Below are 13,486 nucleotides of genomic sequence, written 5' to 3'. Positions count from 1 at the left end.
CCAGAAATCTTTATTAAGGAACGATCGTTAATGCTTTGTCTGACCTCCTCATGACCTCACACAATCATATAAAAACTAGGCAGAGTAAGTGAACACTGGGGTAGCTGTAGCAAGACTTAATTTTTTTTCCCTGCATTTAATTGTTAGTGAAATACCTGTAATATATCGCTAACATTTTTTTAGAGAAATGTTTTCTCTGAGTTTCTGTAATAGAAAGCAAAGTGAACAAGAGGCTCAGTATTTAATTATATCCCTCTTACAAAGTCAAGTGAGTCTTAATACCTCAAGCTTCTCAACTCCACTGGTGCAGTGTAAAATTTAGTGCTGTAGACGATATCTATAAGGGGCTTTGTTATAAGATACAGAACACACTACATTATCCTTCTCCTTAATGAAATTAGTATTGCTTGTACGAGCTAATGATTGTGATAGCTGTCAGCTAAGATGTAAGAGCGCATACTGTATGTAGCCTTAAGCCTGAAGATGTCGGACATTTGTGATTGATCTGCAAGGAAACAAAGGATGCTTTCCTGTGTTTAACCATTGGTCAGGTCTTCACAGCTGATTGATTGGCCTCTCTTTGCTGCCAGAACAGAAATCACAGCGCTCGCGCCGGACACAACACGGGCTCACATCAATCACTGAGCGAGTGTTGGCTTGTACAGAAGAGCAGCAGCTGACATTCACACAAGAAAGCTGCCGATGTTTCCTCCAGACGCGCATCACACAGCTTGCACGCAGAGTGAAGTGAGCATCCACTGACAGCCTGATGAGGTCTTCTCAGATGACACACAATGTCCCTTTCCTTGGCTTTTCTAGAAAAGTTGCTTGTTTTCTCTTTGATGTACTCTGCCCCACTGCTGCTCCCATCATGCCTGTCCATTCATTTATGCATTCACTGTAAGAGGGTCAGTTGGTGCAGTGAATGAGTTAAATTATTTCTTTAAAGCACAAAATAACACTTTATTTCCCGAAAAGGAAATACATGAGTGGAAAATATTGTGCTATTGTGAAGCAAGAAGACATTTTTGTCCGGCAGCCACAGATTTATACATACTGTTTGTTTATTTGTTTATTTTTCCAGTAGGTTTTAAACAAATTTTGTAAATCTCAACCCACAGAGGATGTGACAGTAGTAATAGCAATTAGACATGGAGTTTTCCTATTGGCAAGGCTAGTTTGCATCCTCTCCATGGAATTTTTTTTTTTTTTTTTTTTAAATAATATGCGGTGTGAATGTCAAATCTTCTGTGTGTGTGCTAATGTGACTGTGGCATCTGATCCTGGCTCACAACAATGTTGCAGTCCATCAGGTTTTGGCTTTTTTTCAACACATAAGGTATGAAAATATGCAGTTTCCCTCACCTTGAAGTATGCTTGCTTCAGAATCGTCATCCAGCTTCATAAATCTCAGTGTCAGTAAATCAATATTTTTGAAATATTGCTTTGTAATGTTGTGAGAGCCTTTTATATCTAAAAAAAAAATTAACAAATTTCTGACTAAAACATAGATGACACAGAACACACTCTCTCTGTATCTCTCTCACACACTCACTTTGACTCTCCCTCCGCCTCCTTCACTCCCTGCTTTTTTCCACTGTACATTAGGGATGCTGTCAGCACACTTTGGTGCAACTATAGATCGTCATGTCAAAACAGCCCTGAAACCTGTCACGCCCCCGTCTTCCTCAGAGAGCAGGGCCTCTGTGAAAGCTATTATATGTTCCTCTGTTCGACTGATCAGCCACCGCTCTCATTATTACTGATACAGGTCCTGGCTCTGAAATGACATGACTTCGATAGGATTACCTTGTTTGTAATTCATATCCAGAGGCCTACTAATTCCAATGAGAGAACAATAATAAGCTTGCTAGATGGGTTTATTTATTTATTTTCTTCACTGAGTTCATTTTAAATCAGTAAATGTTCTGGGTTGCGGCTAGTCTTAACTGGTTGAGCAGATGATGTAGAATACAATTCAAGGCCGCACCCATTTATTTGACATTGTCAGATTTTGCGCTCATAGCTGTTCATTTGTCAAATTGACTTAAGAGGCCATGATACTCTCACCCTTGGGACTTCTTGTTGCTTATCACTTAAAATGAAATAAGAGACCTGTCAAAGCACAGTTTACCTGTCAATGGTAAGATATGACTGTAAAAACACTAGAGTAGAAATTGTATCAAGAGACAGGAAGTTTTAATAAGGCTCATGCATGCAAATTTGTTTTGCTTCTTCTGGTTCTTCTGTCAACAGACTTCTATAAGCTTTGAACTGACCATAAGTTATCACATAAATCACTAGACTTTCTTTACACACTAGTCTTTTAATCTTCAACACGTGCTAAGCTTTAGCCAAGTTTGCATTAATATTCAGTGGGAGACTTCTAAAGTTTTCTTATCCAATCCCAATCCACAAAGTTTTGACAGCCTTGGTGCAGTTTAACAACTTGATGTTTAAAAGATGAGATGGCTATTGACAGGCCCTAGAGTTATGAAACCAATAACCATGGGCCAAAGCCTCATTATTTACATTTGGCCCCACACTGCAGGTTATTCCGAGAAAGATTTTAGATGGCAGTAATATGGCAGGATGTTGTGGGCACTGCCAATGAAGTAATAAATTGCTGTGTCATATACATTCGGTTATAATAACTTTGATTCAAGGCCTTGGTTACCATTGTCGGTCCCGAAGAAATAACATTATGAGTATGAAATGAAAAAATTAAAAAAGAATAATAGAATAGTGTTCGCTACACCTAAATATTGAAGAGTAAACAATGGTAATGATGAATGGAGCACTGCATACACAACAAGAACAAATGTGCATAGTGGCTATGAATATACATTCCCATGTAAATTAGCGTTTGCAACCAAGGGCCCTTTTGAACTGAGCTGTACTGACCCTCGGACAAGGCAAAGCATAAGCACCCGGATTTTCAGTAGGAATGCTGAACTTCTGTAATCTTGTGTGGAAAGGCAACGTGGAAATTTTTACAAAATGGGCCAGTATTCAAAGTGTTTGGAGGTTGGATTGGAGGAGGTGTTTGTGAGGCAGGAGTTGCTCAGTGACATCCTCAGGCCAAAGAAAAGTGGAAAGCGACACAGAATTGCAAGGCACCTATGCTGAAGGGCTCTTTTGAGGTGGAGGTCTTTTCCCATCCAGAACCCCCTGAAGTGGACAGTCTTGTGCTGGAGGACCATGGTGGTATGAAGCCGTATCAGTTCAAGCCATTGGCTCCAGCCCCAGTAATGCCCGAAGCCCGGGGCTCTCAGGGCTGAGCGTGTAGAATAGCACTCTGGTGCAAATGTACGTAGCAGTGTGTTGCTATCGAGGGACCTACTGCTGTCTGCAACCACTGCTCAGCCATATGAGGGCCTGAAGTGAAAGAATGCAGACCTGAGGTGCTTCTACAGCCTTAAAAAGCACAAGTCCAAACCACTGTGCCCAAATTGAAAAATACTAAGCAGAGAGCCAGCAAAAAATTGCATAAACTCCTGTGAGTGATGAGTCTCGATCGATATATATTTGAAAATTAGCGTGGTTTCACAGACTCCCGCTCAAGGACGGGTGCTGGCGGAGGTCCGCTGCCCACCTCAGATTAGAGGGTGTTAACATTTCTTTTTTAATACAAATTTCATGACATAGATAAGTCCCAAACTGTTGACTCAGTGGCAGCATTGGCTTCGCAAGGTTCAGGATGATTTACAACAGTAGATGGTGTGCTGAGCCATTTTCAACCCATGAAATGCCAGTTTTTATAACTTTGGAAAAAAATGTCAACACCAACACCCGCATTGATGTGTTTCATCACAGTACAGTCATATCATTTAGTTTATAGCTCAAAAAACATGTTAAAGGGTGGAATGCCTCTTTAGTTGCTACAAATTATGCAAAACTGATATATTCATATAGTATATGAATGAAAGCAATCCTGCCAGTCCATATCTTTTTAAGGGGCAAGTTCTCCCAGTAAAGTAAACTTACTGTTAATTTCAGACTTTGTAATTTGCTACTTTATGAAATTTCTCTTTTAATGACAACATTTAATGAAAGGCCACAAATAACTTAATATAAAAGGAGTAGCACTGAACATGTATATTTGCTACTCACACATATACAACAGTTAAATACACTCTAAAAATATGTCTTGTACACACATACATATCTTGAGAGTTAGAATGAATGTCACTATAACCCAGTTTATATTCATTTTTTTTCTTTATTTAAAATAAACATCATTTTTGAATATTTATTTATTCAGACTCGTGAAATTAACTATAGTAAAAGATCAAATATTGCTGTGATAGCTCTGTGCAGTGCCCAGGGTCGTTTGCAACGCTTGCAGATACTGTATACTGCACCTTCTGTTGTTCAGAGAATAAATAACAGCACCAATGGCAGAAGGTCAGTTATTAATTATCCAGCAAGCCTGTGCCTCACATCAAGTGGAGCAGGAAAAGTCCATGCGATCACTCAAGCAAACACTGTTTCAGAGACAACTGTTTTGCATTGTGGAATATAAATACAGTACAATGTTGATTATTGGCCTTCTAAATGGGGGATGCGAAGGACAAAACTAAGCAATTTGGCCTGTTTATCTGGTGAATTCTGCATAATAAGTGACCACTTGTCATTTATTTACATTTATTTCAAAGGAAAATCTTGTTTGTATTGTAAATATTTTGTACTAATTGCCTTTTTTGTAGGTTGGCATTGTTGATCAATTTTTTTTTCTTCTTCATATTCAGGTTCTTCCACGCAGTATTCAGCAGTTCACTTTTCCCATGCACTCTCAGTTTTTTTATGTGTGAGCATGGTGGTACTATATATGCACATAAATACATTTCAGTGCATATATGTTATAGTGCTTTACCCATGAGCTAGTCTGTGCTCTCCACTTACCACTGTGAGAATGAAGTGTTGCCTTCTTGGAGGGGATATATTCAGTGGTTTTCAGACAATGCCTCGGGCTGCCCTGCAGACCACAGAGACTAGCAGCAGTCACCCAAAGCCAGCCTCTCCCCACTCTCCTGTCATCCTCAGTTTTGCCTGTAAAACTCTTTTACCTATATACTCTTTCAAATGGTCCAACTCAATGTGATTTATTCATCCAAAGTTTTTCATTGTAAATGTGTTGAAATACATAGTCAGTACACACTTCTGATTTGTTTGCATTCTTAAATCACCGTCTGGATAAGGTTTTCTAAGAATGTTCTTGTCACTGCTGGCATGGCAATGCTCATTTTATTCATGCACACACTGAAAAGCACTGTGGTACACCAGACTGAATCTATTACCTAGGAATCTGTTCTTGTACACAAAATAAATGAGAAAGCAAAAGATGCATCCCATTATCAATGTCTCACAGTCCTAACAAACTGTTTTCAATGTTTTCACTGTTTTCAACAGATTTCTGAGCATCATTTTCCTTCTTTTTTCACACAGGTCCTTGCCATCCAAACCCTTGCCACAACAGAGGAACGTGTGAGATAAGTGAGACCTACAGGGGCGACACCTTCATTGGTTACGTCTGCAAGTGTCCACCAGGCTTCAGTGGAGTTCACTGCCAACACAGTAAGCAGTACCCCTCTCTTCCTTGTTTCTCTAAATAACCTCAAAAACACTTAATAAAATAAAATATTAAATAAAGGATTTTGTAAGGTTGTCGACAACCTATGCACCTCTTTTTACACATTTCCATGAAGTATGATTTGTATGCTTGATCTGAAAGATTCTCCAACACAAGTAACGACCTTGAGCAATGAATACATATTAAACAGCCGACAGGAAGTAAATCGCTGTTGAGAGGACGAGTTCAGCAAAATGATTGGTGAGTTTGGTAGAGAAAAGAAGTGCTGAACCTGCTGTCTTTTGTTGAGAATGCTCTTAGTAAAGGTTAGTGTCAGGAGGTTTTTGCTGCTTATGAGATAATACTTACGTTAGTCCCGGAGCATTTTTCTCATCTTTAAACTGACTCTCCGAACTCGAAAGCCTCTAATCGCCCTGAAACTGGACACAAGGGCAATCACTGATGCAAACGTGAGGTACAAGCACATGAGGGTGCGACCAACACCAGCAAATGTAAAAACTCGGACAAGTCATTGCAATTGTGTATAACCATGATGTAATTAGATGTCCTACTAGTGTATTTTGATGTGATTGATGGCACTTTACAAAGAAAGAAAGCGAAGTCCTGGGAAATTCGTAACATCGCTTTTCTTAAATCAACAAAAACTTCTATTGATTTCTCCATCCTTTCTCCTGATATTCCACAACAAGTGAGCTGTTTGATTTGGTAATTTTTCACAGCAACAACAAGAAGCAGCCGGAGTGAGCATTTTTCAAGTTTCAAAAAGTCAAGTTATTTTTTATTTTTATTTTTTTCTGAAGAAGTCTGTTTCACTATTAAGTAGTAAATTGTAGTAGTTACTCAAGTAGTTACTCTTCTCAGCAGTTTTGAGGTCAGTATCAAAGCTTGGTTGCATCAATATTATTTTTGCAGCACCACTTGTCAAAAAAGTGTTATTTATGGTTAGGAAGTGTAACCTAGATAATATGTTAATTTTTTTGAAAAAGGAAGGATGTAATATAACAGGTGGACTCAACATTAGCTAGCCAGCAGTAGGACACACAAGTATAGCATTAAACCCATACATTCCTATCCTCCATTTTGAATAGATCCCAGTATTTGGAAATAGCATGTAGCTTTTTTGTGAAGTGCTAAATCTTGCTAATCGTGCAGTATGATAAATAGGCCAAGGCCTGTGGCTGCCTTGCATGTGTCTGTGTGTGCTTGGCTGAGCATTGCATTAGCCTGCACAAAACAGTTGTCCTTCACCGTGGGTGTGCTTGTAAGTAATGGATTTAATGTATCATGGTGCAAACTGTGTGGTTTGAAAGAAAAAGGGGGATAGCCAGAGAGAGAGAGAAAGGGATATTAACCAAACCTTTACACAAACTATCTCTAACTGTATCATAACTCTGCCACATTTACACCAAGGTTTAAAAACAAAATAAAAATAAGAAATGGGCTTTTATTTTGGGACTGTCTGTATCAGTTATTTTGTCCCCCTATTTTATTAAAACGCACAAAACATAAAAGGAAATGGAGCAAGTCACTTTATCAACAGTATGTCATTGTGTGTGTCTCCAGCCAGAATTGTGAGCAATTGGCTAGCATTCATGTCATAATTCAGTTATTGTTTCCTATTAAGCCCTTAGGGTGGTGAGAAATGATTCAATATCGGCTGAATACACATTAATGTCTGCCAATTTCCCTCACGGTCATTCAGTCAAATGGTGGAGAGTGGGTGAGAGAGCGAGAGAGGGAGAGAGGGGGAGAATGCTGTACCTGAAGACATTAATAATCAAATCTAGCGTCTGGGTTATTCCTGCAATTAAGTGATAAAGGCTCATAAATAATTGTTCTTTTGGAATGATAGCTTAGCTGGCTTTGTAATGGTATGATGTTGGCATTTAATGGATGGCAAGCTTAATGAACAGGAAAAAAGTGAGAAAAAATATTGGCGGTGAATTGTGTAGGATACAAGAACGAACATAAAAACAAGGCAGTGTTGATGAACAATCTGTCTTTTAATCTGTGTTATTTTAATGAATATCACCCAATTTTATGGGTAGATAATGATGTAAGTCGTTTCACTGCTGATGACATTTCAAACTAGTAAATAACTTTTAAGTACTGCATCTGTTGATACTATAAATTAATCAATACATTCATTAGTTTTTGTTTAAATAAGCTCACAGCTGTTTCAACAGAACAGATTTCTGCTGCTTGGAATATTCCTATTCATTGTAAAACATTAAAACAAGTACTTAAGAAATCGAACCCTTCACTCCGCATATTTACAGGAATTTTTTTTTTTAGGAGACCTAATATGCTTTTCCTTATTTTTTTACATATATACATAATTTTACAATGTCGGATTTTCATGTAAAACATGGCCAAAATTTCAAATAATGAGGTAAACAACAAAGAAATCCCTGTCAGACAAAAGCTCAGGCGTCTCACTGCTGTGAATAGGTTGACAAAGGTTCTGCTTTTGCAACAAACTGACGTCAGCTCGTCACAGATTTCTTTATACAGCCATCTGCTCCAAGAACAGCTCCAGGTACAGTAAAGCAGTCTATTTGTGTAGTATTATAAGTATTTAATGTACCCCAGCATACAAATAACCAAAGATGAAAGTTTACTATACTTTCATCTGGTGACAGCAGAATAACATTTTACTAGCAGCGTTAGCTTTTGTATTTCCTGACAGCAGATGTTTTCCATTTCAGTCAGCATTTCTCACACGTACGCCTGTTAACAGTGGCATACATAGAAAAATGTTTATATGATATATACATTTTCATATACAGATTGTTTTTGTTTTTTATATATAGATTGTTATTTAAAGACTAAATCCATCGTTACGTAACATAATATGCATGTAGTGGGCGTTATATTTACCAAACAGAGATTTCCTGCTGTAATCTTTGTTACTGCAGATGTTCCTGCTCTCCACTCTCATATTCCAGGTTGGATTGGGGCTTGAGCATGTAAAGATGGATTCAAGAAGTTGCCATTTCCTGTCAATTATGTTACTTTTGCAGTTTGTTTTCAGAACCTCCACACTGGTAAGATGATGAGGCGGTGCCCACATTTACTGGGTGCTGCCCCTTGGCAGGCTTCAGGAAGTTGGACAATCAGAAGAAAGTGGGCTTTCAAGGAGAGGGGTCTTAAAGAGCCCAGACCTCTGCCTGTTTTAGTCAGAGGCTCAGCTGAGGGCCTACATAACTGGCAGTATGAGATAAATAAAGATTTTTTTTGAACAGTGAATCATGCATAGCTTTTCTAGTTGAGTCCCAGAATAAAAATATATAGAGCTGGAAATAAGCATAACAGGTCCCCTTCAAGATTGATGCTGGATGCTGGATTCAGGACGGTATTGTATTGTAGGATTACACTTCAGTTTATGTGATATCGAATCCAGTGTTTTAAATCAATATTGGCCCAAATTGATGTTTAGCTTTGTATACTGTATACTATACAGATGTAACATAAAATATGTGTAGGCCAGTCCTGGCTTTTTACTCTAGCTCTTACTATCTCCTTGCTCCGTCAGAGGTAAATCCAATTTCACACCTTTGAACGTTATCCTAAATACATGCACTACCTATCCCGCTTGTTAGTGCAATTTTATGAAGCACAGCCAGGAATTATGTCGCACATGGACAGTGAGGATAAGTACAAGCTATTTCAGACTTCTTTGATGGACAGGTACACTAAGTAATTTATGTTTCTGACTTTTTTCTCTTTTTTTTTTTTTTGGAATGCAGCCATCAATGACTCAACTTGAGCTGCTGATATTCCCACATTAGGGCAGATGTCAGACAATCACAGCAGAAGGTGATGGCAGTGTGCAGTCGCAGCAAGCATTCATTAAAGTGAAAGTTTTACAAGTCTGATTTCGCTCAGCAACTTTATACGCTACTTCATAATTACATGTGGTTAATCTCACAGTATATTGTTTCAGGTTTTTCAAAGATCACTTAAATGTTGAATTCTAAAGGTGTCCTCTGCACTTTGCATTAATTATGTGGTTGTATAGAACAAAGTTTTTATTCCAAATCACTGATTTTACATTTCACTTTTGAATTGTTACTAAGACCCACTCTTAGATACAGTTTGATACCTCTTTTAAATCAGTTGTAATAGGTCTAACTTTCAAGACAACCTCAGAAAACCAGGGTTGACTTTTTGTAAGTGTCACTGCTTTTATTATTAGAGCTCTTATTATCACTAAGTCATTCATCTTCCGAATAGTGTGGTCTCATGTCCCTGCGGTGACAAGAGAACAAGTGCCACGTTATTGGGCAAGTAGCCTAATGTTGTAATGAACTGTCATAGTGTGAAGATTGGTACTGATTGCCTCAGTCGTAATTTTCAGGTCACACATTCTTAGTTATTTTCCTGCACTGAATTTTACTGTAATGTCATCATGGAAAGTTGTCGGATCGGATGAAGACACATTGGCCTCTTTTCTTCTTAAATAGTGGAGCTTGATCAGTTTCTGCAGCTCCTTCTTCTTTGCTATCTCTTTATGCTCTCACTCAGTGATGCTGCATGTGGAGCTCGCTGCCAATCCAAGAGAAAATTAAAGCTAACAAAGAAATTGTTTCCAGATAGTATGAACCAGTGTGTTTAGCCTGATGGATATTTGTGCAGAAATCTATATCGCCAGTGTAAAAGAAAAAATTAAAAAAAAAAAAAAAGAATTAAGTTAATTTTGCTTAATTGTCTCTTATATGACTGGTGTTCATTTTCTAACTCTTTTCATCCTTCCATGATCTGCGAGTCCTTTGACCAGATTCCATCTTGCTCTTTAATCAGTTCATTTCTTTGCCTTTCTTTCTGAAACAGGATTGATTGAGGGTAAATGTAGAGTGTGGGTCACCTTTTTTTAAGCATGGCCCATGTATTTGATTATGTATTGACTGTTGCTATCATGCTGTATTAGCCCTGCTGCCTTCACAGCTTCTAACCACAGGATAATCAGGCAGTGTTTATGGCTGTGGCCTGATGTAAAGCCACAAGGAGCCATTACTGTTAGCCAACTCACTTGGGGCAGATCACAGACTGCCTTTCATCAGCACAAGAGAAAAAAAAAGACTCCATAAGGACTTGCTCTGTGCTTACTCTTTGGTACCCCATTTAGGACTGCATTAGTAACCTGGTAAGTGTATTTTGCAGTTGGTAAGGAGGTATCCAGTGGCATTTAAATATCCTTTTCTTGTTTGTTTTTTTCCTCTCTAATTTTTCATCAGGTCCCCTGACTCCTCACCTTCACATGAAATTTTATTGAGCGAGCAAGAGAAATATAGATCTGATTTATTTCCTCGTCTATTTGCTGACCTCAGTATACTGCTTAAGAGCAAGATGATAGCATAGAGAGCAGCACTATATTCCTAGGCAGCACTTGAGTGGCTACCTCCACCTCTTTAAGCAAAAACTTACTCGCCCTTCTCAAACCTGCCACTGCATCACAGGAGATGAATTTGTAGCAGCAGATCTTCAGGATGTTATGATGGTAGGTGGGAGGGCGGTGGGGAATGCTTGTTAGTTGGCATATCCTCCACTCCTCCCATGGAAGCCACCAAAAGAGGACATTGGGTGAGATGGAGACAGCCCATGGCTTGTGGTTTTCTGCTCCCACTCACCATGATTGAGGCAGTTGTTATCTCCTTCTGACTGTGAGGCTCCACTGTTAGAGTAACCCAAAAAAAGATCACAATGAAGCATGAAGACTTCCTTCTCCTTTTGTATCTGTTCTTAAATGTTAAAATGGATTCTCACTGGACTTTAAAAATCCCGAATCCTGTCAGTTAGTAATAGAAATTTCCTTTTCTAACAAACAATTTAGTGCTTTTTAAAGACACATACTTGTATGCTTTAAACATAGATATAATGCTCCTAAAGAAAAAAACAAACTTAAAGTGATTAAATTGTTAAAATATATCAAGATCAGTTCTTTGCCAGACCTATATACTGTATATATATATATATATATATATATATATATATATATATATATATATATATATATATAGAATATGCTGGGTGTTTACCTGAGCTGCTTCTCTGACGTTAAACAGAATGGTGAACATGAGGACTAAATGAGTGTTTGTTTGCCCCTTCTCTCCAAAGTAAAGGTTACTTTGTCGAATGATAACAATTCTGAACCAGAAAATGGACCCATATTTCCAGCAAATAATCTTAAAAACGGCCATCGTGTCTGCAAAATCAGCTTCCTATTCATCTCAGTACTGAGACTCCCAAAGTGCTGTTGCTATTTTGTTGATAGCTCCAGGGGACAGTTGTTCATCTACAGAAATCCACTAACTTTTTTAGATCATCTACGCAGTATAGCTGAATCTTGTTTTAGGGCAGATTTTCACTTCAAGTTTTTAAAAAAATTACGTTTTGGGGGCAGGCTTAGCTAAATGGATTAAGATACATTCAAGCACAACTAAAAGTTAGTGAAAACATTTTTTTTTTTTAAACTTTCAAATAACTTTGTCCACAGAAAGTCACCCCATTTTCAGAATAAACAAGAGGCATCAGTTTAGTCATGGTGCCTGAGGTCTGTTCTTCTAGGTATAAATCTGTCTCATCCTAACAGCCTCAAGAGTTGTACTGAAATTATGCTAATCTGCACACCAGTTTTATATTTATATACATGAATTAGCATCAATAACTTTTAGCACTGGCTTGTTTTCTCAGAATAACGAAACTTACACACTTACCTGCTGAAAGTGTTTCATTATTTCAATCTAACAGTTTGCAGTAGCAGTATTTCAGTACAGCACAATTTCATACTTTTTAGTTAGTTTGTTCAGTCAAGCGCGTCAACTGTACTTCACAGTGTGGTATTTTGTGAAACTCTTTGAAAAGCTCACATTGTTTATCTTGTGAGTAAAGATTCACTCCTGCTAAAAATGTGCCCCACTACCTGAAGTGGCCTCAGAACTCTTGTGAACACTGCCAGCCTCAAGGCTCTCCCCACTGCAACATTACTGTGATGTAGAGCTGTGTGGAGGACATGGTCATTTCCAGACACCCTCTCAACATTACATTCACAATCCCACAGCCCACACACTGCGCTCAGTCTGTGGCTAGAAAGCTGCATTTATAGGAATAGATGAGTGTAGAGAATCCTGGGGGAAGGGTCCATAGTCCAACAAACATCCAAAGAAGTACACACAATCACACAGCCAAACCGACAGACGCCAATGATCAACAACTCGAGGCGAGACACTGAGTGTGTCTGTGCACTCTCTTTCTGTGTCACAGGAGTCTTTGCAGATCAAAATGGAAAGATGGATATGCTTGTGGGCCAGCAGTCATGTTGTTTTAGCTCACTGCGCATTTGGTCTTTCTTCATTTAAAACACCACACATTTCTGTCACTGGAAACAACAGAGCACTAAAACAGCTTTAAGACATCATGGGATGGGATATTTAAAACAAAACACCCATATTTACTTCTCATACAGTAAATAGGAAAGAATAAAAGAAAGAATAGAATTGATTGTTTTTGTTAGCATGTCCCATTCATACTGATTCTGATGATGTTATTGTGATAGTTTCATTGCTGTAATCAGTGAGTCTTATGCAAAGAGCTTTCAAACAACCCAGAGAATATTTAATTTTGCCAAAATGTCTTATTTAGTTAATTTGTTTTTTTTGTTGTAGGAAAAGTATATCCCATTTTATAGTAAAACAAGTTGGTTTATTAAAGCACTCTATGGTTGTGAGGCTGCTAAAGGAGCAGAAGTCTAGGTCATGCAATAATAAATTTTTATTTAACTTGATTTAAGACAAACCGCCAGAGAGGTGGCAGCAGCCTTTAGCTCTCTCTTAGACTCACTGAGTGCTACAGCTGTTTCTTAGGGTGACTGATTGGCCCTTGGTGATTTGGCTA

At 38.3% G+C, this 13,486-nt stretch overlaps 1 protein-coding gene across 1 annotated transcript in view; it reads left to right on the top strand.

Annotated features, from left to right (window-relative positions):
• LOC120804955 (EGF-like repeat and discoidin I-like domain-containing protein 3) overlaps positions 1–13,486 on the top strand; it is a 92,233-nt gene that overhangs the window by 33,930 nt on the left and 44,817 nt on the right. The window contains exon 3 of the mRNA XM_040154701.1: positions 5,449–5,577. Coding sequence (XP_040010635.1) covers positions 5,449–5,577 — 129 coding nt within the window. The remainder of the gene's footprint in view (positions 1–5,448; positions 5,578–13,486) is intronic.

Source organism: Xiphias gladius, chromosome 19 (assembly GCF_016859285.1).
Source record: "Xiphias gladius isolate SHS-SW01 ecotype Sanya breed wild chromosome 19, ASM1685928v1, whole genome shotgun sequence".
In the NCBI taxonomy this organism is placed as follows: Eukaryota; Metazoa; Chordata; class Actinopteri; order Istiophoriformes; family Xiphiidae; genus Xiphias; species Xiphias gladius.
Note: the sequence above shows the minus strand (reverse complement) of the source record. Positions and strands in the feature narration are given on the sequence as shown.